The sequence below is a fragment of the Zea mays genome, chromosome 4 (assembly GCF_902167145.1).
Source record: "Zea mays cultivar B73 chromosome 4, Zm-B73-REFERENCE-NAM-5.0, whole genome shotgun sequence".
Lineage (NCBI taxonomy): Eukaryota > Viridiplantae > Streptophyta > Magnoliopsida > Poales > Poaceae > Zea > Zea mays.
In genome coordinates this window covers 51568435-51590135 of record NC_050099.1, presented here as the reverse complement: position 1 = coordinate 51590135, position 21701 = coordinate 51568435, and the positions used below count along the sequence as shown (strand labels likewise).

The 21701-nt window shown below is 49.1% G+C and overlaps 1 protein-coding gene across 2 annotated transcripts in view; it reads right to left on the bottom strand.

Moving 5' to 3' along the window:
- Positions 1–1796: 1796 nt before the first annotated feature.
- Positions 1797–21701, bottom strand: part of LOC100383729 (uncharacterized) — a 43752-nt gene continuing 23847 nt past the window's right edge. The window contains exons 4-10 of one of the 2 annotated variants that reach the window (XM_008679403.4): positions 17742–18980; positions 5903–5973; positions 3977–5392; positions 3104–3445; positions 2772–2963; positions 2337–2425; positions 1797–2253 (exon numbers count right to left, since the gene is read on the bottom strand). In XM_008679403.4, coding sequence (XP_008677625.1) covers positions 2049–2253; positions 2337–2425; positions 2772–2963; positions 3104–3445; positions 3977–5392; positions 5903–5973; positions 17742–18980 — 3554 coding nt within the window. In that variant the 3' untranslated portion in view covers positions 1797–2048. Of the gene's footprint in view, positions 2257–2336; positions 2426–2771; positions 2964–3103; positions 3446–3976; positions 5393–5902; positions 5974–17741; positions 18981–21701 lie in introns of both variants that reach the window. The other variant, NM_001321633.1, reaches the window with a different exon arrangement.

Here is a 21701-nt window from a genome sequence, read left to right as displayed (position 1 = left end):
TTGGCCTATGTGCTCGTGTGTGCTCCTGCTCTGGTCACTCGAAAATTTCGTAAATTCTGGTATCCTTGCCCCCTGTGGGAGTGGGTCATAGTCAAATTGGCTATCATATGGCTTCCGATAGGACTGTCCCCCATGGACCATGTTAACTCCAAGTTTGTCTCGAAATGCCCCAACTATCTCTTCTCTTAATATGCCAGTGGCGGTCGGTGGTAATACACCGGCCCTTTGGTCCAACGGTGGGGGCGCTTGTGTTTCTATGTGTCATTCTCTTGCCCATGGGTTTGCGTTCTTTGAGGCATTAATATTGGCTCTAGGTGCCCCATATTGGGTGTTGGATTTTTCCGACCTCGTGGGGGCCGAAAAGGAATCATGCCCATGTGTTGGTGGAATCACATCACGATTTTGAGGTAGAGAGAAGTTGTGCTGGGGTGAGTAGAAGGTTTAGGGTTATACTGGCTCTAACATGCTTGAACCCATAATAATTTGCGTCTTGTTGTGCATACTCTACCTCGGACGGTTCATGCCTAGAGCCGGATGGTCCAAGCATGTTAGTCATCCTTGGCATGGGTTTTGGTGGTTCGCTGAGGAGGACGTGACCGACCGCCGTTGGGTCGAACTGTCTGGCCTCATGCCTGGATTGTCCGGTCGTGCACATGGGCATGGGTTTTTCCCATGCAGGTGGCGGTGGTTGTGGTTGTCCAATATGGGAATTCATGGGCATTCAATAAATTGGCTAGGACTGTGAGTGTCCATTTGTGGCCAATGAATCTTGTGTGGCATCAATGTCGTGTGATGGGAAGTTGGGAGCAACAAATTTCTCAAATACGCGTGTCATTCTTTTAAAATCATTTTGCATACCCCTACCTATTTGTTGAAATTGCTTCGTCTGTTCATCTACATAAACCCTAAGAACGTGAACATCGTCAGATTTACTTACAATGGGCGTGAGTGCAGTGGGTCGAAAATTTGTCATGTCACATTCCCTCTATTGGACGAGCTTGTAGTGTCGATCGACCTTGAAATCAGCCAAGAACTTTGTGTCGATTTCTTCCAGCAGCTTTTTCCTAATGTCCTCCATCTTCTTAAATTCCTCAATTAACATGCCCTCCATAGTCGGCTCGATGATGTTGCTAGGGGAGATATCAGGGTTATCCTTTCAACCGGCCATATGGGACCGTTCTGTGGTAGGTCAAACCTAGTTATGGATCTGATCTGATAAATTCAATCTCAGTTGTCCCCAGCGGAGTCGCAAAAAATGTGTTGGCGTCGATCTGGTGCTAATCACTAACAACGTGCTCTCTACGACGGTAGGAACGATTCGCAACTTAGGGTAGACGATTCGTGTGTGCGCATGAGCGGCGACGATCGCCAACAACAACTGGATCTCACCCCTTGGGAGAGGGGCGAGAAGAGAGACCCTACAATTTGTCAGCATACCACCCATGACATCTCTAGACAACGTAGAAACAAAGAGAGATAAAAATAAGGATGAAGAAGGCTCAAGAATGTAAAATAATGAAAAGAGGAAAGATCTAGACCGATTCCTAAGCGCCCCTCAACAAAATCCACATGTTTAGATGGATAAACACGGAAAAAGAGGCTAAACCACCTGATCTAATCTTCACGCAAACCGTCCGTGCCCAGCGGACCGTCCAACCTCTCCAAGTGGCACATACGATGAGGTTGTCCAAGTGGCACATATGATACAGGTAACTATAAAATTCATGCAGATTGATACTGCGGAGTGTTGGTGAGTGGGAAGGAACGGCATACATTATAATCAATGGAAAAAAAAAGACTATTAAAAAATATTTAGATATAAAAGGTGACGAAAAAAAGTTATAAAACCAAGTTCTGTAAATAGAGGCAAAGCATACATGATACTAACCGGACTGACGCATACACTGTACTGTACACGACCATATTTATCAAGCCAACATTGACCCAATAGCAAAAGGATGGAGTATACAGCAGACACACTGTTTTTTTTTCTATTTTACTCGACACATAAATACTTATAATAATAATAATAGATACAATATAAGCAATTAACAAGCGCCTACGCAGCTTTCCCAGCAACCATAGCTCGAGCTGAAACTGCCTCCTCCGGTTTGCTGGGCATACTCTGTGATCACTTTGCGAGCGCAAGCATCCCATGTCCTTGCGATTTCTCGCAGTGACATGGGCTCAGCTAGACCCCGGAGCAATACGCTGAACTTTGTCTTGGCCTTGGTAGACAGGTCGTCTGAGTTCCTGCTGCAGCCACAAAGCACCACCGTGAGGTTTTGTTCGCGGAAGCACTTAACATATATACATTGATATGCCAGTACACGCACCATTGTTCATCAGGAAACTTGTCTAGAAGCACCGGGGAGCATTTCGGGTAGCTAGCAGGAACAAGCAACCTCAACGGCAAAATTGGACTCTGCCACCCATTCCAACATCGAACAAAATGAGACAACCATACAAGCATACTACTCCATCCCAAAATACATGACGTTTTTAACTGAGACATCCTGTTTGAAAGTTCCTCTTATTCGAAAAAAAAACTGTATAAATATTATTTAATTTGTTATGACTTATTTTATCATTAGAGATACTTTAATAACGACTTATTTGTTTTATTATTTGCAAAAAACTGAATAAGACGAATGGTCAAATATGATAACTTAAAGTCAAAAGCATCATCTATTTCGAGATAGAGTAGAGAACCTTCAACCAAATAAAAGGAAGAAAAAAAACATAGCAAAGGTGTTCCGGAGCTGCCTCACCATCTGCGCTGACGCAAACACGGATTTCAAGCTGGGGCAAACAGCAACAGCAGTGAATGTGCATCTAATGACCGTCCCTTTGCCCCCCTCAGATGTAGTGAAGGACTCAGCATCATCCTCAGAGACATGGAGCTCTGTATCTATAAGCTGTTGGTTTATCTCCTGAATCTCCTCCATCAGAGCATGGTTTACCTACAAGGTTGCAAAGAGTTTGGATAAGGAATAAACAATGTTTGCCCTTTTAGGTCGAAACATGCAAGTCACGGACGACTACATGTAGAACCAATGGTCTACACAGCTTATCAACAAACATTGTAAAGAAGGGAACACACCTCAGCCCTTTGCCACTTGACACGTGAGGTTGCAGTTGATTGTAGCTCTGGAGTACCAACACCATATGATTGCTTCAAGCTATCATTCACGCTTCCAGCTGATGACACATTAAGAGGCATAGCACTCGTGTCCCGCTTCATTTTCTTTGATGCACCACTCCCGTCATGAGTTATGAAGTTCCTGGCTTGCAAGCGGCACTTTGTCATAGCGACAAGATCTTCTCCTACAGCAGCTCTAGAACCATTACCAGGCGCTGATCCAGCAATCCTGTCAATCATACTCACGACAGATCCAATATCGCTGACTGCAGCACTTAGGGACTCACGCTGTGTTGTTCGCAACTGTATTGTAACACAAAATTGAACATGAAACAGAAGATCAAAATAATGGAATGATACTATTAAACTAATTTACTAAAGGATGCCAACGACTTCATTGCATTATTACCATAAAGTCAAGAGACAGAAATAGAATGAAATCTGACTAGGCAGTACTGACCATCATATAAACTAGCTGATAAAACAAAGTACATTGTACCAACGTTAGCATGGTATCTCTAGAGGGCTTGCAAGCGGAAGGTGGCATATACCTACTATAATAGCTGAACTTTGAGGCAACATATTCTTTTATGCTAGTATGTTATGGAGATTTATAAGCATATTAGGCCATCTCCAGCAGGCCGTTTAAAGGGTCGACTATTTTGCACTGTAGATTGCACTGTTTGCAGAGTGGAGTTTGAAATAGGGAGTGAGATAGGGAGTGGGATCGGGAGTTTGCTGGGGATTTTATCATGTTCAACAGCATGTTCCAAACAGTATTGATCCAGCAACTAATTGTCAAAAGAAAAGTAAACATGGTGGCAAGTTACTGACTGCTTTAAGCAAACGGTCCAGAGGCCTTTCTGCTGCGCTTGATTTGGCTGGAACTTGAGTTGGTACATTGGCCGGACTTCCATCAGCACTTGTGAATTCTGCAAGCAAGGGTGACGCTGATATACCTGGTGTGTTAACGGCTATAGATTGTGTTTGAGGTGCAAGAGATGTTTGCTGATGTCCAGCCTGCCCAGCACTAGTAACTGAAGATAAGTTGGATAGTGGTTTATCCGAATCCATTGGCATCGGTGATGGGGCCACAGGAGGGGATGGAGATGGGACAAATGGTGAGTTAGCTGAATGCAATGGTGTCCCGGTTTTGACTTGAGATTGCAACAGACTGTGCTGATCAACCTGAGGAGAATGGTGTGAAATTTGTGGGGACGATGTTTGGAGGGTTTGCGGAGAAGAAATTGGAAAGACACCACCCTGTTTTATCTGCTGATAATAGTTACGCTGGCTCAGCTGTTGATACATTCCAGATTTGATTGCAGCTCCTTGCCTAACCTTTAGCTCATTCACATCATTTCCAGAATGAAGCTGTGGAAACTGCATCTGCCCTTGCTGCTGTTGTTTCTTTAGTTGCTGTATTGGGAGCTGCGGTTGAAGCGTTTGCTTTTGTTGTATCTGTTGCATCATCTGCTGGCGCTGCTTCATTTGCTGACTTTGCATCATTTGATGCTCCTGACGTTGCTGCTTTAACTGCTGCAATGAATTCGCATTTGCATTGTTATTAGTCTGCATTGTACTCATTGCATTGTTGGATATCATGTTGCTACTGGACTGCTGCTGTGCATTCAATGCACCCTGCATGGGACCAGTCCTTTCCTGTTGCAAAGCAGCACCCATTGAACCATGCTGCACATGATTAAAATTATTTCCCTGAGCATTCTCCAAATTAGAGCCAGCCTGTGGTGCATTTGTGACATTTTGCTGTGTTGTTGGAACACCAAAGTTTGTTCCTTGAGGCGCAGGTGCTCCAGAGGTTTGTACTCCTGTGTTCATACTTGGTAAACTTGCTTGAGGCATCTGACTAGTATGACTATCATGCTGCTGCAAACCTTGGGAAGTCTGAAGTTGCTGTGAAATGTTAGAGCTAGGAGCTTGCCCACTAGATTGCTGAAACGTTTGCTGCCCAGGTGCCTGCACAGGTTTCCTTCTTTGTGAACTTAGGATACTGAGAATTTGCCTCTCGTAAATGGGGATTTTTTCCCTCAAACCTGGATGAATGTTGCTCTTGTTAACTTGCAGGAAATGCAAAGTGCGCTCCAGCATTCCTTTAAAGCCCTTCATCTTTTCATACTGCTCTGCTGACTTTTGAGCAGGCATTTGGTTGTCAATCTGTTGTATCTTGATAGATACCTTATTGTACAATTCATTCAATTCCACAAAGTATTGGTCCTTTAAACTCTTAATCTGTGCACAAATGAAAAGAAAACCGATAAATTGGTTGCCAAGGTTACATGTTGATGAGTATACAGAAGGTAAAAATTGAATAGACCAAGTCTTTCCATTAAGTCACAAGTATAATACAAGATTTATTGGTTGCAATTACAAGCATAAAATCTGGCACAAAAAGGGAAACTTTGTAGTGTACTGAAGGAAACATGTGTTCTAGAGATCAACCCAATTAACATAAAGAAACCAACTGCCTAAAGAAAGAAGTAACCTTCATACATGCATAGACACCATCTGCTCCACAGTACATATGGAGTTCTGAACAGTACATATTAAAGGTCTGCCAGAAGATAGCACATTTACATACAATGCTTCAAAAAGAACAAAAACAAGGAGGGTTGTTTGGCAAAAGATCGACCAATAGAAAGCAGTAAAATGAGTATAGGGGCAACAGGATGTGAAATCCTATGTATAAAGGTGAAAGTGGGCTAAAAGCGATAATGCCAATGGGATTGTAGCATGCTTTACCATTTGATATAACTCCTCTTGCAAATCACCTATGCCTGGATGACCAGTTTGAGCAGTGGAATCCACAGATGCTGCGTAGAAAGCAAGGTTGTCAAAACTCAATCAGCACCGTGAACAAGCAATCAAGTAGCAACTTTGTACTGTATAGAATGAGATGCCAGTAGCGATTGAAAATTTGCTGAGCTTACAGTGGAAAGAGTGAGACAGTTAATTAAAGGATAGAGTAAAGGGCCAATAATAACCAGGTTCCCAGATCGATGGGATCAAGGAACAGGAATGTGGTACGCAATACGCTACTAAAACTAGGTTTTAACACTGTTCCCGGAACGGAACGAACATTCCCAGAACGAGGAACATGGCCAAATTCCACATTCTAGGTTTCTACCCACGGCTAGAAGCTCCCATATGACTAGGGTCTAGGAAAGGGATAGACCAAGACAAGCCTTCCTCCGCAAAGGCAGAGAGGCTGAACCAGCGAAATGGCTCGGTGAGACAACTGTCACCATTGCACCAAGCCTGCCCTTCAATTAAAGGACAGTACAGAAAAATATTGCTGAGTAACATTTAAAACAGTACCAAACACAAATGAAAACCACATTTGGTGAAGGAAAAACACTGAAGATCAACACGGTAAAATAACAGCACTGTAGACTAGTATATGACTGCATTAGAATTATGTATATATCTCTACTACTATTAAGATTGTAGTGTAGACCATGGCACAACCATGCCCACGCCTCCCCCTCCATAGCCCGACCGCGCTCTCCCCCCCGCCAACGACGCCGACAGCGCCGCCCACCAACGACTCCGACAGCGCCGCTCCCCCGCCCGCCTTCCCCGCGCCGCCTCCCCCTCCGCGCTCCCGACCCCGTTAACCGCACACGCACTCCCCGATTTCCGCCGCACGCACGCCGATTTGGCAATGCCGATCCCGAACCCCGGGGTTCGAGGCTCATCAATTTGTATTTTGTGGCATCGCACGGGCACATACCTATACTAGTATATGACTGCATCGGAATAGTTGGAATGGGAAACTCTAACCCTAACTAGGGTCCGGACCGATATATATATCAACAGATGTTGGGCCTGGCCCATTACATAAGGGTGTGACAGTAATTACAAGGGGCTAAGCCCAAAACCCTAAACGGGTACTGTAACCCCCCCCCCCCCCCCCCCCCCCCCCCCCCCCGCGCATTCTCAACTATATCCTGTAGTTGTTGAGACTGGATCGAAAATCGGTGAATACACTCGACTATAGCCCCTTGGTGAAGATGTCAACGAACTACGGCGTGGTGGGAACGCTGAGAACCCGAACGTCGCCGACAACGACACGCTCGCAGACGAAGTGCAGGTCGATCTCCACGTGTTTCGGATGTTGATGTTGCACAGGATTAGTGGAGTGGTAGACCACGCTGACGTTGTCACAGTAGACGAGGGTGACACGTTGAAGGGGGTTGTGAAGCTCCTGGAGTAGCTGGCGCCCTCTACCACGGCGTTGGACACAACACGGTACTCAGCGTCTGCGCTGGAGCGAGAGACGACGGGATGCCGCTTGGCGGCCCAGGAGACAAGGTTGGCGCCCAAGAACACGACATATCCGGAAGTGGACCGACGTGTGTCGAGACATATAGCCCAATTAGTGTCGGTGTAGACCACAAGCTCCGATGTCGGGGAGGGTCAGAGTAGAAGGCCGTAGTCGAGGGAGCCGCGGAGGTAGCGCAAGATCCTCTTGAGAGCGGTCAGATGGGGCTCCCGTAGGGTGTGCATGTGCAGGCACACATGCTGGACGACGTATGCGATGTCGGGCCTAAAGAAGGTCAGGTACCGGAGCACGCCGGTCAGGCTCCGGTAGGACGTCACGTCGGTCAGGCTCTATAGGACGTCACATCGGCAACCGGGGGCCCGTTGTCCTCAGAGAGCTGCAACCGGCAGATAGGCGTGGAGCAGGGCTGGCATGTCTGACTGGCGGTAGTGCAGGAAGAGACCCTAAGGCCGACGCTCGGCGATGATGCCAAGGAAGTGGTGAAGAGACCCCGGTCCTTCATCGCGCACTCCCGCTGAAGGGCGGCGATCGTGTATTATAGAAGGTCGGCGGTGGATGTCGTGAGCACAATGTCGTCGACGTAGAGCAGGAGGTAGACGGTGCCATTGCCGCGCTAGTAGATGAACAAGGATGTGTCCGACTTAGCCTCAACGAAGCCGATGGAGGCCAAATAGGAGGCGAAGCGACTGTACCATGCCCCCGGCGCCTGCTTGAGGTCGTGCAGGAAGCGGTTCAACCGGCAGACCAAATCCGACCAAGCGGCGTCGACAAAGCCGGTGGGCTGGCTGCAGTAGACAGTCTCTGTCAGAGTGTCGTGGAGAAAGACATTCTTGACATCGAGCTGATGGATCGCCCAGTCCCGGGAGAGGGCGAGGACGGCTCGAACGGTGGCGAACTTGACGACGTGACTGAAGGTCTCATCGTAGTCCACTCCAGGACGCTGGGTGAAGCCCTGAAGGACCCAACGGGCCTTGTAGTGGTCGAGGGAGCCATCCGAGGTCAGCTTGTGGCGAAAGAACCACTTGCCAGTGAACACGTTGGTGCCTGGTGGATGTGGCACCAGGTCCCAGGTGTGGTTAGCCAGCCGGGCTGCGTACTCCATAGCGCGACGCCAGTGGGGATCAGCGAGGGCGGCACGAACGGAGGGAACCGAGGAGGCATCCGAGGGAGTGGCAGTCCGCAATGATTTCAAGTCGGCCGACTGCTAGTCGATCCACCTAGGCGACCAGGCGACTAATCAGGTCCTACTCGACTTGGGCGTCCATACAGTTGTCCTCCATATTTACATGACCTATATATATAATATAATGTATAATATATATAGCAATATAGCATATAGGAGGCAATACCAAACGTAGCAAATATGAATATTGAATAATACAACAACAACAACAACAACAACAAAGCCTTTTTGTCCCAAGCACGTTGGGGTAGGCTAGAGATGAAACCCCGTATGAAAACCTCAGAGCTCAACCCCCAAAGAACAGAAAAGGGAAACAAAGGCAAAGGAGAACCGAAAACAACGAAACGGGGAAACACATAAAAGAGATAAAACCCACAAGGACCAGCAAGATCTAAAATGGACACAAGAAAAGGTCAAACGATTAAGGAGGAAAAGCGAAACTATCAATCAGGGTTCTGGCACGTGAATTGCACACTTCCACCCCTTCCTATCTGCGGCGAGCTCTTTGTCAATATTCCACTCCTTCAGGTCTCTCTTCACAGCCTCTGTCCACGTCAAAGTTGGTCGACCTCTACCTCTCTTCACATTTTCGGGACGCCTAATTATTCCGATATGCACTGGTGCCTCTTCAGGTCTTCGTTGGATATGTCCAAACCATCTCAAGCGATGTTGCATAAGCTTCTCCTCAATTGGCGCCACTCCTACTCTCTCTCGTATATCATCATTCCGGACTCGATCTCTCCTTGTGTGGCCACATATCCAGCGCAACATACGCATCTCTGCCACACTTAGTTGTTGGACATGTCGTCTTTTAGTGGGCCAACATTCTGCTCCATACAACATAGCCGGCCGGATTGCTGTCCTGTAGAATTTGCCTTTTAGTTTGCGTGGCACCCGGTGGTCGCATAAGACACCCGCAGCTTGTCGCCACTTCAACCATCCGGCTTTAATTCTATGACTGACATCCTCATCGATGTCTCCCTCCTTTTGAAGCATTGATCCTAAGTAACAAAAAGTGTCTTTCTTGGGTACCACTTGCCCATCAAGACTAACATCGCCATCCTCATACCCCATGGCACTGAAATCACACTTCATATACTCTGTTTTAGACCTACTAAGCCTAAAACCTTTTGCTTCCAGCGTCTGCCTCCACAATTCCAACTTTTGAGAAACACCACTCCTACTCTCCTCAATAAGTACCACATCATCGGCAAAAAGCATACACCACGGTAAAACTCCTTGTATGTCCCTTGTGACCTCATCTATCACCAAAGCGAAAAGATAAGGGCTCAAAGCCGACCCTTGATGTAGTCCTATGTTAATTGGAAAGTCATCGGTGTCTCCATCACTTGTTCGGACACTTGTCACAACATTAGTGTACATATCTTTAATAAGATTAATGTACTTTGTTGCTACTTTGTGTTTTTCCAAGGCCCACCACATTACACTCCTAGGTACTTTGTCATAAGCCTTCTCCAAGTCTATGAAGACCATATGCAGGTCTTTCTTTTGTTCTCTGAATCTCTCCATAAGTTGTCTTAGTAAGAAAATGGCCTCCATAGTTGATCTCCCGGGCATGAAACCAAACTGATTTTGGGTCACGCTCGTCATCTTTCGCAGGCGGTGTTCAATGACTCTCTCCCATAGCTTCATTGTATGGCTCATGAGCTTAATTCCACGGTAATTAGTACAACTTTGAACATCTCCTTTGTTCTTGAAGATTGGTACTAATGTACTCCGCCGCCACTCGTCGGGCATTCTGTTTGCCCGAAAGATGGTGTTGAAAAGCTTAGTCAGCCATACAAATCAGAATATTGAATAATAGAACTGGACAAATCAGAATTCAGATTTCAGAACACTAGTCGTACCAGTCACTAACACAAAGAATGAAAGAATGAAAGAAATTGAGGGTTGTGCAGGTGCAGAGATGAATTGCAGAGAGCAGTGATGAACAGAGAGATTAACATAGGGGAATCCAAGGGAACAAATCACATAGGGGTGCAGCGATGAAAGGTACCTTCAGACAATGTACTGATCTTGCTGCTGTGCAGGCTGCTGGCTGCCGCCGAGGAGGTTGCAACCGTTGAGGAACAAGGAGAGGGCATCCGCGAGAATCAAACAGTCTGATGGTTTTACTAAACCCTAACACCGATGGGTCCTATTATCAGCCCATTAGTCATTCCCACCCAAACTGGGCCGCAACCAGGAGTCCACAGCAAAAACATATCCTAGTCGTCCCCACCAAAATTGGACGACTAATCGCGCTTAGTCAACGATTAGTCGGACGACCGGACGATTAGTCGATTAGATCGGGTCGGACTTCCTAGTCGCAACAACAAAACTGACTTGCCGACTAATCGCGATTAGTCGGACGACTTGAAATCATTGGGCAGTCGTGTCTGCCGCCAGGATCAGCCGGACGACGGGGCGGAGAACGCCGGCTGCGCGGCAAGTCACCATCAGGTGGACGTGCTCGAGGTCGCGGTGGATGGCAACTGGGTGGTACACGGGAGGCTCGGTGTGGGCCGGCGGGTCGTGAGGAGCCGAGAGAGGGGCCAGCTCGCAGCGGTGGTAGACGAGGGCGGGGTCGGCAAGCGAGCCGCACTATTCGATGGTGCCGGTTCGGTGGGGGGCGATGGAGTGGCCCGCCCGCGGCGGTGATAGACGAGAGCGGGGTCGGCGAAGCGGGCCGCGCTCGTCAACGGAGCCGACGGGGCCGCGCGTGGCGCAGGCGAGGTCAACGAGACCGCACGTGGCGCAGGCGGGGTCGATGGGTCCGCACGTGCGAGGTGCATGTGAAGGCGTCAAGGCCGCGCGTGGCGTGGGTAGAGGCGCGAGCGTAGGCGTCGGGGTCGCGCGTGGCACGAGCAATGGCGCATGGCAGGGTTGGCAGGGATGGAGGGGGGACCGGATTGGACTCAAGGAGAGTGTCAAGATTGGTGGGGGGAGGAGCCAGCAAGGGGAAACACATCTTCGTCAAAAAATGATGTGACGAGAGATCAAGATGCGGTGGGAGACGAGGTCAAGACAGCGATACCCCTTGTGGTCAGGGGAGTAATCGAGGAAGAGGCAGCGAGTGGGGCGAAGAGATAGCTTATGGGGAGCAGTGACGGAAGTGTTGGGATAGCAGGCACAACCGAACAGGAGAAGGTGGTCGTAAGAGGGGGTTGTGCCATACAGGGCGAAGTGGGGAGTGGGTTGGCTCACCGCCTTCGAGGGGAGGCAGTTGAGGAGATGTGTGGCGGTGTTCAGGGCCTCTGCCTAGTAGCTGGCAGGGAGAGACCTAAAAAAGTAGGCAGTGTATCATGTTCGTGGTGGTGCGAATGATGTGTTCGGCCCGACCGTTCTGGGGAGAGGTGTAGGGGCACGAGAGACGCAAGTGGACGCCGTGGGTGAGGAAGGAGCGAGAGGCATTGTTGTCGAACTCATGGCCATTATCACACTAGAGGGCACGGACCGGGCGACGGAACTGGGTGGAGACCCGGGCGAAGAAATGGGTGAGGGTGGTGAATGTGTCGGACTTCAGTCGAAGTGGAAAAGTCCAAAGAAAATGAGAGAAGTCGTCTAGAATAACCAGATAGTATTTGTAATCAGAGAGGCAAAGGACAGGAGAAGTCAGAGATCACAATGGACAAGATCAAAGGCCTGAGCAGCCCTGGACGTGGAGAAAGGAAGACGAGAGTGACGACCGAGCTGACACGCATGACAGAGGCGCTCAGAGGAGCCCTACGGTACAGGAGATATCTGAGCGACAGAAAAGCTGGGACATCACGTCAGGTCCAGGGTGCCCGAGACAACGATGCCAAACGGCGGAGGTGGTGGCAGTAGCAAGAGCACCGGGGGAGGCTACGCTAGTGGGTGAAGTGGAGGGCAAGTGAAGAGAGTAGAGGGCGTCGAAGCTCTCACAGCAAGCGAGCACGACACGTGTGGGAAGGTGCCATATGGTGAGCCCCCAGTGATCGAACTCCATAGAACAGTGGTTGTCACTAGTGAAGCAACGAACCGAGAGAAGGGGATGAGTTAGACAAGGAGCAACAAGGATGTCATTAAGGTAGAATGGTCCCAGAAGCACCGATGCACCTACTGAGGTGACCGGGAGAGTGGAATTGTTGCCCACAACGATAGAGGGAGGATGTGAGGGGTGTGGTGGATGGGAGTGGGATAACGAGCTGGTGGGGTAGTAGTGTGGAAGGAGGCTCCGAAGTCGACCATGCAATCGATGGGAGAGGGAGAGGGTGGTGAAGGCACAATGTGCATGGAGAGGGCCAGGGGAGTAGCTCCGACAGAGCCACTGAGGGGGGTGGGAAACAACGAGGTCTCGATCGCTAGGGAAGCAACCGCAGCGCGAAGAAAGACAAGCAGTCCAAGCACTTGACGGCCCACCTGAGGGTGGATCTCGACGCACTCACGAAGAACAGGGTCCATGGCCCGATCAAAGGATACAAAAATGCCCCGGACAAGCTGGATGTCGTGAAGGAGGACACGCACAGCGATCCTGGCGGAACTGGGCGGAGCCAGAAAGGAGGGGGTGCCAGCAGTCAGGGCGAAGGCGAGGCAGAGAAACCGGGAGCTACGAAAGCAGTGGAAGGCATAGGAACCGAGGAGCATGCAGCCATAGGAGCAGGGACAAGGATGCTGGTGGGCCCGCAGGGTAGGGTGGTCACTGCTGGAACATGCAGCCCTGTCGCAGACGAGCAGATAAGCGGTACAGGCGGCGGTGGGCCGAACAGGGTGATGCCGAATGAGTAGAAGATGGGGGCCGCCATGGAGGAAGCGACGCAGCGCCAAGTGTACGGCGGTGAGGAGAGGACGGTCGGGCGCGAGGGAGACACTGGCATGGTCGCAGACCACTGGTGAGGTGGCAGGGCTATAGAGCAGGGAGGCCGAGATCCAGGGAACGAACGTTGCCGCTGCTCTGTCCAGTGAGCGGTCGCTGCTGCTGCTCCGGTGACGAGTGGCGTGGACGCAAGGGCGGAGGAGGACCAGCCCATTGGGGCAAGCGTGGGCAGGGCCACATGCGGCGCACAGAGCTGAGGCGAAGGGGAGGACTGGTGGCGGCGCACCGAGCAGGGGCGAGGGGCCCGACGTGACCGCGCGCCGAGAGGAGTCGCAGCATCGGGCACGGCGCCGAAGGACGCAGTGGCGCGGCCAGGAACAGCCCGATAGGCAGCAGTGCGGCGAGGGCCAGTGCGTCCTTGGATGGGCGGCGGCGGCGAGCATCTTCAGCGAGGATCCGACGACCGCAGCAGGGAGCTTGTGATATCCTGGCCCCGGGGATGGTGATATACTGGTCCAAGGCTTAATAGAATTAATAGAGTACTCATATTAATAAGGTGCATCTTCTTTTTTCGGAAGCCTATCTCGAAAGAACCACCAAATTAAGCATGTTTGGCTTGGAGCAATTTGGGATGGGTGACCGACCGGGAAGTTTTCTCGAGTGCACATGAGTGAGGACAAAATGTGCACAAAAGACTCGTGTTGGTCTGTGGGGACAAAGTGTGCACAAAAGACTCGTGCTGTCAGAAGTAAGTATCGCCGATCCGAGATTGGACGGGTGTTACAAGTAGTATCAAAGCCGAGCCTCGTGTTTCACGGGCGTATGTGGGTTAGGGGGGTCGGGTATATGGCGCATGGCGCACGTGAGCCCAGAGTGGACACATGGCATGGCATATGACGACACTGGACACACAGACATGCCAAGAGGGGAGGTTCCTGGCTTGGGGTTGACCGACGAGGACGTCGGTCTTCTAAGAGGGTGGATTGTGATATCCTGGCCCCGGGGGATGGTAATATCCTGGCCCAAGACCTAATAAAATTAATAGTATACTCATATCAACAAGGTGCATCTTCTTTTTTGAAATCCTATCTCGATAGAACCTCCAAGTTAAGCGTGCTTGGCTTGGAGCAATTTAGAATGGGTGACCGACGGGGAAGTTTTCTCGGGTGCGCATGAGGACAAAGTGCGCTCAAAATACTCGTGTTGGTCTATAGGGATAATATATGATCCTAGAGAGATGTCAGGAGTAAGTACCGCCGATCCGGGAGTGGACAGGGTGTTACAGAGCTCCGGCATGAGTTGGGTGGAGGATTGTGGGGCCTGCCAGGGAGGAAGGTGGCCGGCGATCGGGAAGGAGGGGAGCGATCGGCGCTTCCTAGGAAGAGAGGGGGCCGACGGCTGGGGTGGGGTGGGAGAGGGAGGACACTGGTTCTGGTACCCAGGCTGAATGAGAAACCCTAACCCTAACTAGGGTTGGGACTGATATATATATATATATATATATATATATATATATATATATATATATATATATATATATATATATATATATATATATATATATATATATATATATATATATATATATATATATGCTAGGCCTGGCCCATTACACAAGGGTGTGATAGTAATTACAAGGGCCTAACCCCAAAACCCTAAACAGGTACTCTAACAAGAATTATGTATATATGGTTGCCATTTCCAATTTTTTAATCTAAACAATTAAAAGCTTGTTCTTTCAGATAAACATTGCCAAGAATAATGTGGAAAACAGAAAATTATTACTTACCCTTAAGAGCATCTCTAGCAGTCCACCATTCTCCATCTCCAATGAGAAAAGACTGCCATTTAGAGGATTTGTTTAGCTCCAGGAGATCCCCGTTCTAGCCCTCAACGGGAATAATTTTTGCTCAGCCTCTCAAAGATTAGGCAACCCTCCATCCCCCTACCCCTACCCCCACCCCCACCCCCACCCCATACATGCAATTGTTGGCAGGTGAACCAACCATCAAGGAACCAAACTCGAGCCACCCTAAGGCACTATTTGAATCAAGTGGTGAGCTCTAGTGGCTACGGATCGGGCACCAAGCTCCTTGCAGCAACTCCATTTCTCCAGTTGTCGTTGCAGCCATGCATGTGCCGCAAGTCATGTGAGATACACTATCGTGGTAACGACACCAGGGTACCCTAAGATACCTAAATAGAATAATTAAGGAGAATGGGGAATCTTGATGCCATGCAGTATGCCTACCAGGTCATGACTATTCAAGTATAATTAGGCAGTTGCATGTGTAATACCCTACGTCCCCTTTCTGATGGTGGGATTCTATAGCCTTTGAGTATACACAATTACAATCGTCAAGCGATGGGGATGGGAGTCTTTCCAAAGAGACTAGGGACTAAGACAAGCTAACTACACTCTAGCTCTTTGGTGATCTTGCCTTGAAGTCCCTTATTTGGAGGTTGGTTGTGTGCAGTTTGTCATAAATGCACGCTCTACCACCCTTTTTATAGTCCAAAGGGGTGGAAGCATTACATACATCATGGGCTTTGACCTGACTACTCTGCTCACGCTAGAAGCCTGCCCTACACAATTCTCGGAGATGGGTCTTCGCACCATCATATTGCTCAGTCTTTTCTCATTCAATGTTCTTCATACCTTTCTCCATATTATCTTGTTCGAGCTATTTGTCTTGTGGATGCAGGCTGTCTTTCCCTACCGTGATGTGTATGTTCCTATGCCACGATGCATTATACTATATTTGTGTATAGTGCTACGGGTATCGTTCTTATGTAGGTGGAGTATGTGTATTGCTATATTTAATGTGTCTTGTTGTGGCTATCCCTGGTATTATTCGGGTTGTACTCATTCCTCGGTTGGTATTGGCACACTCGTCATGGGCTTGTGTCGTGGCCTCGTTATTTGCACTTGGCGGCTCTCTCACTCCCTTGTTTTTCCGACCAATCTAGTGTGTCGTACCCGTATTATCAGGGCCACACAATTTCTGTATACCTACTCTCAGTGCTCTCAATTGCTCTATTGTCTTGGGGGTACGCCTATACTCCCTAATACGTCATCCATCGCACTTTAAAATGTGTTGTACCATATACCCACTCGACGTGGTACTGTATTCTGACTCTCCTTCAGGTGGCCACCAAGGCGGAACCCATGTTATGGCTTCATATGGTTCCTGGTGGGCCCCATTATCCATATGTCCCTTGTGGGCCCTAACTGTAAGGGTACGTCTGTTGAGCTCCCCAAGTCCCTAGGGGCCCAAGTCCTTATCTACCCATCGTGCTAGCTGCGTGAAGCACTGCGGGCTTTGGTCCCCATGGCACAAAGGGCCACCGGTTCAGTGGGACTCAGAGGGTAACTCTATGGGGTACCCCGTGATATGACGAGATTTTTGAAGGCCCTACCGGCCAGGTGCCCCAGGGCGTGAGGGGCCCGAGGGCCTAGCAATCAAGGCCCTAGGGTGCGAATGGCCCTTGGGACTATAATGGTTAGGTGTCTCGGGATGAGGAGGGGAGCAAGGGTAGTGGACCTTACTCGTTAGGTGTCCTGGGACATGGAGGGGGAGCCCCACGGATGCTTCGGGGGCCCTGAATCATACAATACTTTAAGGGTGAGCTTAGTATTTTCCCTATGGTGTACAGGTCTCCCTTTGACAGGATCCTTGTGTGCGTCATGCTAGCTATGGGGTATACCTTTCCCCAGGCACTGACATACACCATGCAAGATTTAGTGGGGCACACAAGATCCACAGCACCGGGGGATGTAGTAGGTAGGGACGACGAAGGTAGAGGATCTGCTAGGTGGCAGGGGAGAGGTGTGACTGTGGCAGAGATGGAGAAGACAGAGGGGAGAGGTGTGGCAAAGCAAAAGTGGTGCGCTACGAGGAGAGAGGGGTGCAGCAAACCAGGTGCCCATGTTGGGCTATATCCACACGTAAGGGTGAATAGGATAGGATAGATAAAAAAACACCCACATGTGGGTCTGTTTTGGCATAGGTGCTATTGGGGATGGATTTTTCTCATTCTCCTGGAGCAGTAGCCCTCAAGCTGCCAGAAAAAAAATTAGGCTCCCCCAATAAAGCTTCTTTTTGGAGGTAGAGTTTTCTCACTCCACTAGAGATGCTTTAATATGGCTAAAACTGAAAGTGGAACCAGAAATTCTCTTCATATCTATAGGGTTACAACAATGGTATTAACTTAGTGTAACAAGGCCTCAGCTTCAAGAAAAAAATGCACAAAAAAGCTAACACAAGAATATGGGTAAACATTAATGGGTATAGTAATAGTAAAAGACTGCAAGGGCCCCATATGAGAAACTTACTACTGGGTGCTTCTTGAAGGCCCCTCTGTGCCTGAACATATTGCTTTTGATCAATGTTATTTTGTTGTAAGAGCATGCCAGCTGAAGTTTGGAGCCTTTGTTGCATTCCCAATTGTTGCTGCATTTGATTAGGCTGAGACTGGAACTGCGACATCATATGTTGCTGAGGTTGCTGAAGTTGGTTCTGCTGAGACTGAGGTTGTATCAAACCCATTGATGTCTGCTGAGCATGCTGTTGCTGCTGTGGTTGCTGAATTACCTTTTGCTGCTGTAACATATGCATACGGGCATTTGGCCCAGTTCCGAGAAGCTGCTGCTGCTGCTGATTTTGCTGATGCTGCTGCTGATGTAGACTTGACATATTTCCTTGGTTTGCCAATTGTTGTGGCTGGTGCAAGGACATAGATTGCTGGTTCATCATCTGCTGTGTTTGCTGCATATTCAAAAGATTATTTGACTGAACTGGCAGCCTTTGTTGCTGTTGCGTCTCCACAACACCACTCTGTTGATTCATTAACTGATTTTGCTGTAAATTTGACTGCTGGTTCATTAATTGTGGTTGTTGTTGTTGCAAAGGAATGTTGGGCTGTTGAGTTGGCTGAGTTTGCTGCAGAGAAGACTGCTGGTGCATGGACTGTGGATGTTGCTGCTGCCTCACTACAGATTGTGTAGGCTGATGGAGTAATGGTTGCACAGATTGTTGTACTGAATTCAATGGGTTTTGTTGAATACCACTTTGTGTAGCTGAATGCATCGTCATGGACTGAGTTTGTGGAATGGCAGTCTGCCCAGGCTGAAGACCAGATGACATTTGCATCATGGGCTGCTGTGAAGATTGCATCTGTGTTGACTGCAATAAAGGTTGCTGCTGCTGAATGTGCGATGGCATAAGTGAATTCTGCTGCAATTTCTGGTTCAAGTATTTCTGTTGTTGATAAATTAACTGATTATGTGCTTGTTGTTGTTGTTGTTGCTGCTGCCTACCAGCCATTTGCCTTTGTGCAGCATACATATCTTGTGGAGTACCTTGTGCTAAACCATTGTTCATGGTATTTTGTGGCATGACAGACATATTATGCAGCGTCGATGCCTGGCTGACACTCGACGAGTTCTGACCAAGACTAGGAAGAGAACCTTGAACAGATGTAGAGGCATTTGATTGCCGTGTCTGTTGCTGAGAAATCAATGGGATAGCTGATGACTGTGCTGGATTACTAACTTGTGGAGGAAGGCCAGGTGCTGTTTTATTAGAAAATATTACCGTATGAATGTTAAGGCAAGGAATGCTTACTTTAATTGTAAAAAAGATGCAGAAGCACTCAATGCAGCATATTACACATAAAATTGACAGTGAGATTCTGCATTCTGAAGTAAAGAGAGAAAATGGCAAGTATACTGCAACCAATAAGAAACTAAGTGATTGATTCACATCTGAACTACAGTGGTAATTTATAATGCATGTGCATCACTTTACACCCCAATAATTAATAAACATTCCCCCGTTCCAAAATGTATGGTTTTTAGTTTTGTACTTTTGTCCTAGAACTTCTATAACTTTGATCCAGTTTAGATAAAAATATATTAACATATACAATCTATAATACAAAATAAATGCACTAGAGACATATCTCATGGTGAATTAATTTGATTTGATGTTGCAGATGTTGGTGCATTTTTCTATTTTGACTTATGAGAAAGCTAAAAAGGCCTACATTTTTGGGTGAAGAATAACATATAATGATATAATGCCCTTTTACGATAAAAACATCTAAAGCCCTTGCTGCGAAGTGATTTCTGAGTATTGCAAAACTACTGTGGTTTTGTGAAAAAATATTGGAAAGCTATTGGGTGTTCAAATGGAATGAATCTTCTAGTTTTCCAAGACATGGTATAGTTAAAATTTTAGCCTTGTTGAAATCTGAGATACTCCACTCATGACTTGCTAAAAATACAGTCTTTTGAAGTTTTAGATACTCCACTTTTGTAAGGGAGCATATCAGGTGTACATGGACCAAGCGACTATGGAGCCTCCCCACCCCTCCCAGCCCCTCCCCATCTCCCGCCCTCACGGCGTCTCCAACAGCCCTCTGCCGGTGTCCACTCCGGAGCCGGTGTCCACTCCAGCAGCAGCTCCCTCAGGTGGGGCGTCACTCTACCTTCCTCAGGCGGGACGTCCGAAGCTTCGGCGGTGGATTGACACCTCCCCTGCCTCGTCGTCGGGGGGGTCCTGTCAGGGAGGCCTTGGCACTCGCTGCTCCTCTTCACCTACCCAGGCTCCGACAACCTTTCTTGAGGCGGTTATCAAGGGACCCATCAAGGCGGCCTGTCCCCCGGCGGTGCAGAAATTCCCGGTGGTTCACGACCTAAAGCTAGAGGCTTTACGTCAGTCCTCTGCTCCAGTAGCAGAGCGCTGTCCTGCTACTCAACACAGCAGGGACGAAGAAGGGTGGCAGCTCGTGGAACGCAGGCGGTCTCGGCAGGTTGAGCGTGAGCTTCGTCGTAGGTCCCCTGTGGATCTCCGAGGCAAGTGCTATAAGTGCCTGTCGACCTCTCACTTCGTGGCGGCGTGTCGTAGACCCCCTCGCTGTTTTGGGTGCCTACATCTGGGCCATCGCGTGGCACAGTGTCCTACTCACTTCAAGAAAGAGAAGAAGCCGCTCAAGGAGAGACTGGGTTCGCGGACGCCTCGCACCTCGGTTTGGCAGCGTATTGCCATGGAAGGCGGTGGTCGGGCCTTGGCTCCAACTCAGGCGAATTCAACTCAGTTGAATCCAACGAAGCTTCCGGTCTGGCGTCGTCTCTCCCCTCCAGTGTCTTCAGAGGTACCTCCTCCTCTGGCCATGGCGGATGGCAGTGACATACCCCATAAGAGGAAAAGGCGTCGCGGAAAAGGGGGTCGGGCAGACCCGCAAGTGAAGCATCCCTCCGGTTCAGTTGGAGAAGACGACGTTCGTCCGGCAACGGCCACTCACAACTTGGTTGCCAGGCCTTCTTGTGTGTTGGATTTTTCCTCCGACATGGCACGAGAAGAGGCGGCGTTTTGCCGTGCTTTGTTTGTCACGATCATTGGTACAAGGCCAGAGGTGTTAGGCTCTGAAGTCATTGAAGAAGTGGCACGAAGTTTTGAGATCGAGGCAGATTCCATGTCCATTCATCAGACCTTCCCGGAGGACTTCATCCTGATTCTTTCGGATGAGGAGGCTGCAACAAAGGTGCTCAATGGAGGAAGAGTTCTCAGAGGGCCTCAGTTTCATATTCAGTTCAAGCGCTGGACAAGGCTGGCTCATGCAACGGCAGCCGCATTGCCGTCGCTGGTCGACATCGAGATACAAGGGATTCCGTTGCACGCTTGGGGGCGGTCCACAGCTGAACTGCTACTTGGTAATTCCTGTTGGATCACAGATGTGCACCCGGATTCTTCCATGAAAAGAGATTTTTCATCCTTCAGGCTTCGGGCTTGGTGTTGCGAGTTAGAAAAGCTTCAACGTGCCATGAATCTGGTCATTGTTGAGCCAACGCCAGCGGATCATGTGAAACGGTGTTTATCCTACAGTATTGAAGTGACTGTCACCCCAGTCGAGAAGCCACTGTCTGATGGGACCCCTCCACCTCCTCCTCCTGGCAACGACAACAGGCACGAAGATGGCGATCGTCGCCGTCCTGAGGCTCCACCCCCTCGACGCCGGCGAGAAGACCTTCAGAGGGGACCCATCCACCAACGTCTGGGCCCTCTTGCTCCTGTGAATGACTGTGGTAGGGGCTCTGCTAATCACGGCACAAGCGTTGCACCCGAGGCGCCAAGATCTGCTGTGACAGTGACGGTTCAGGTTCCAAGGGCAACAAGATCCGAAGAGGCAGCGACGGTCCAGGTTTCTGCTTTGGACGATGAAGTCTTTTCAGCGCCCCTTCCTGTTCCTGAGTTGCCGGCTCTCTCGGGGGACGGGTTCTGGCCGGCGGCTG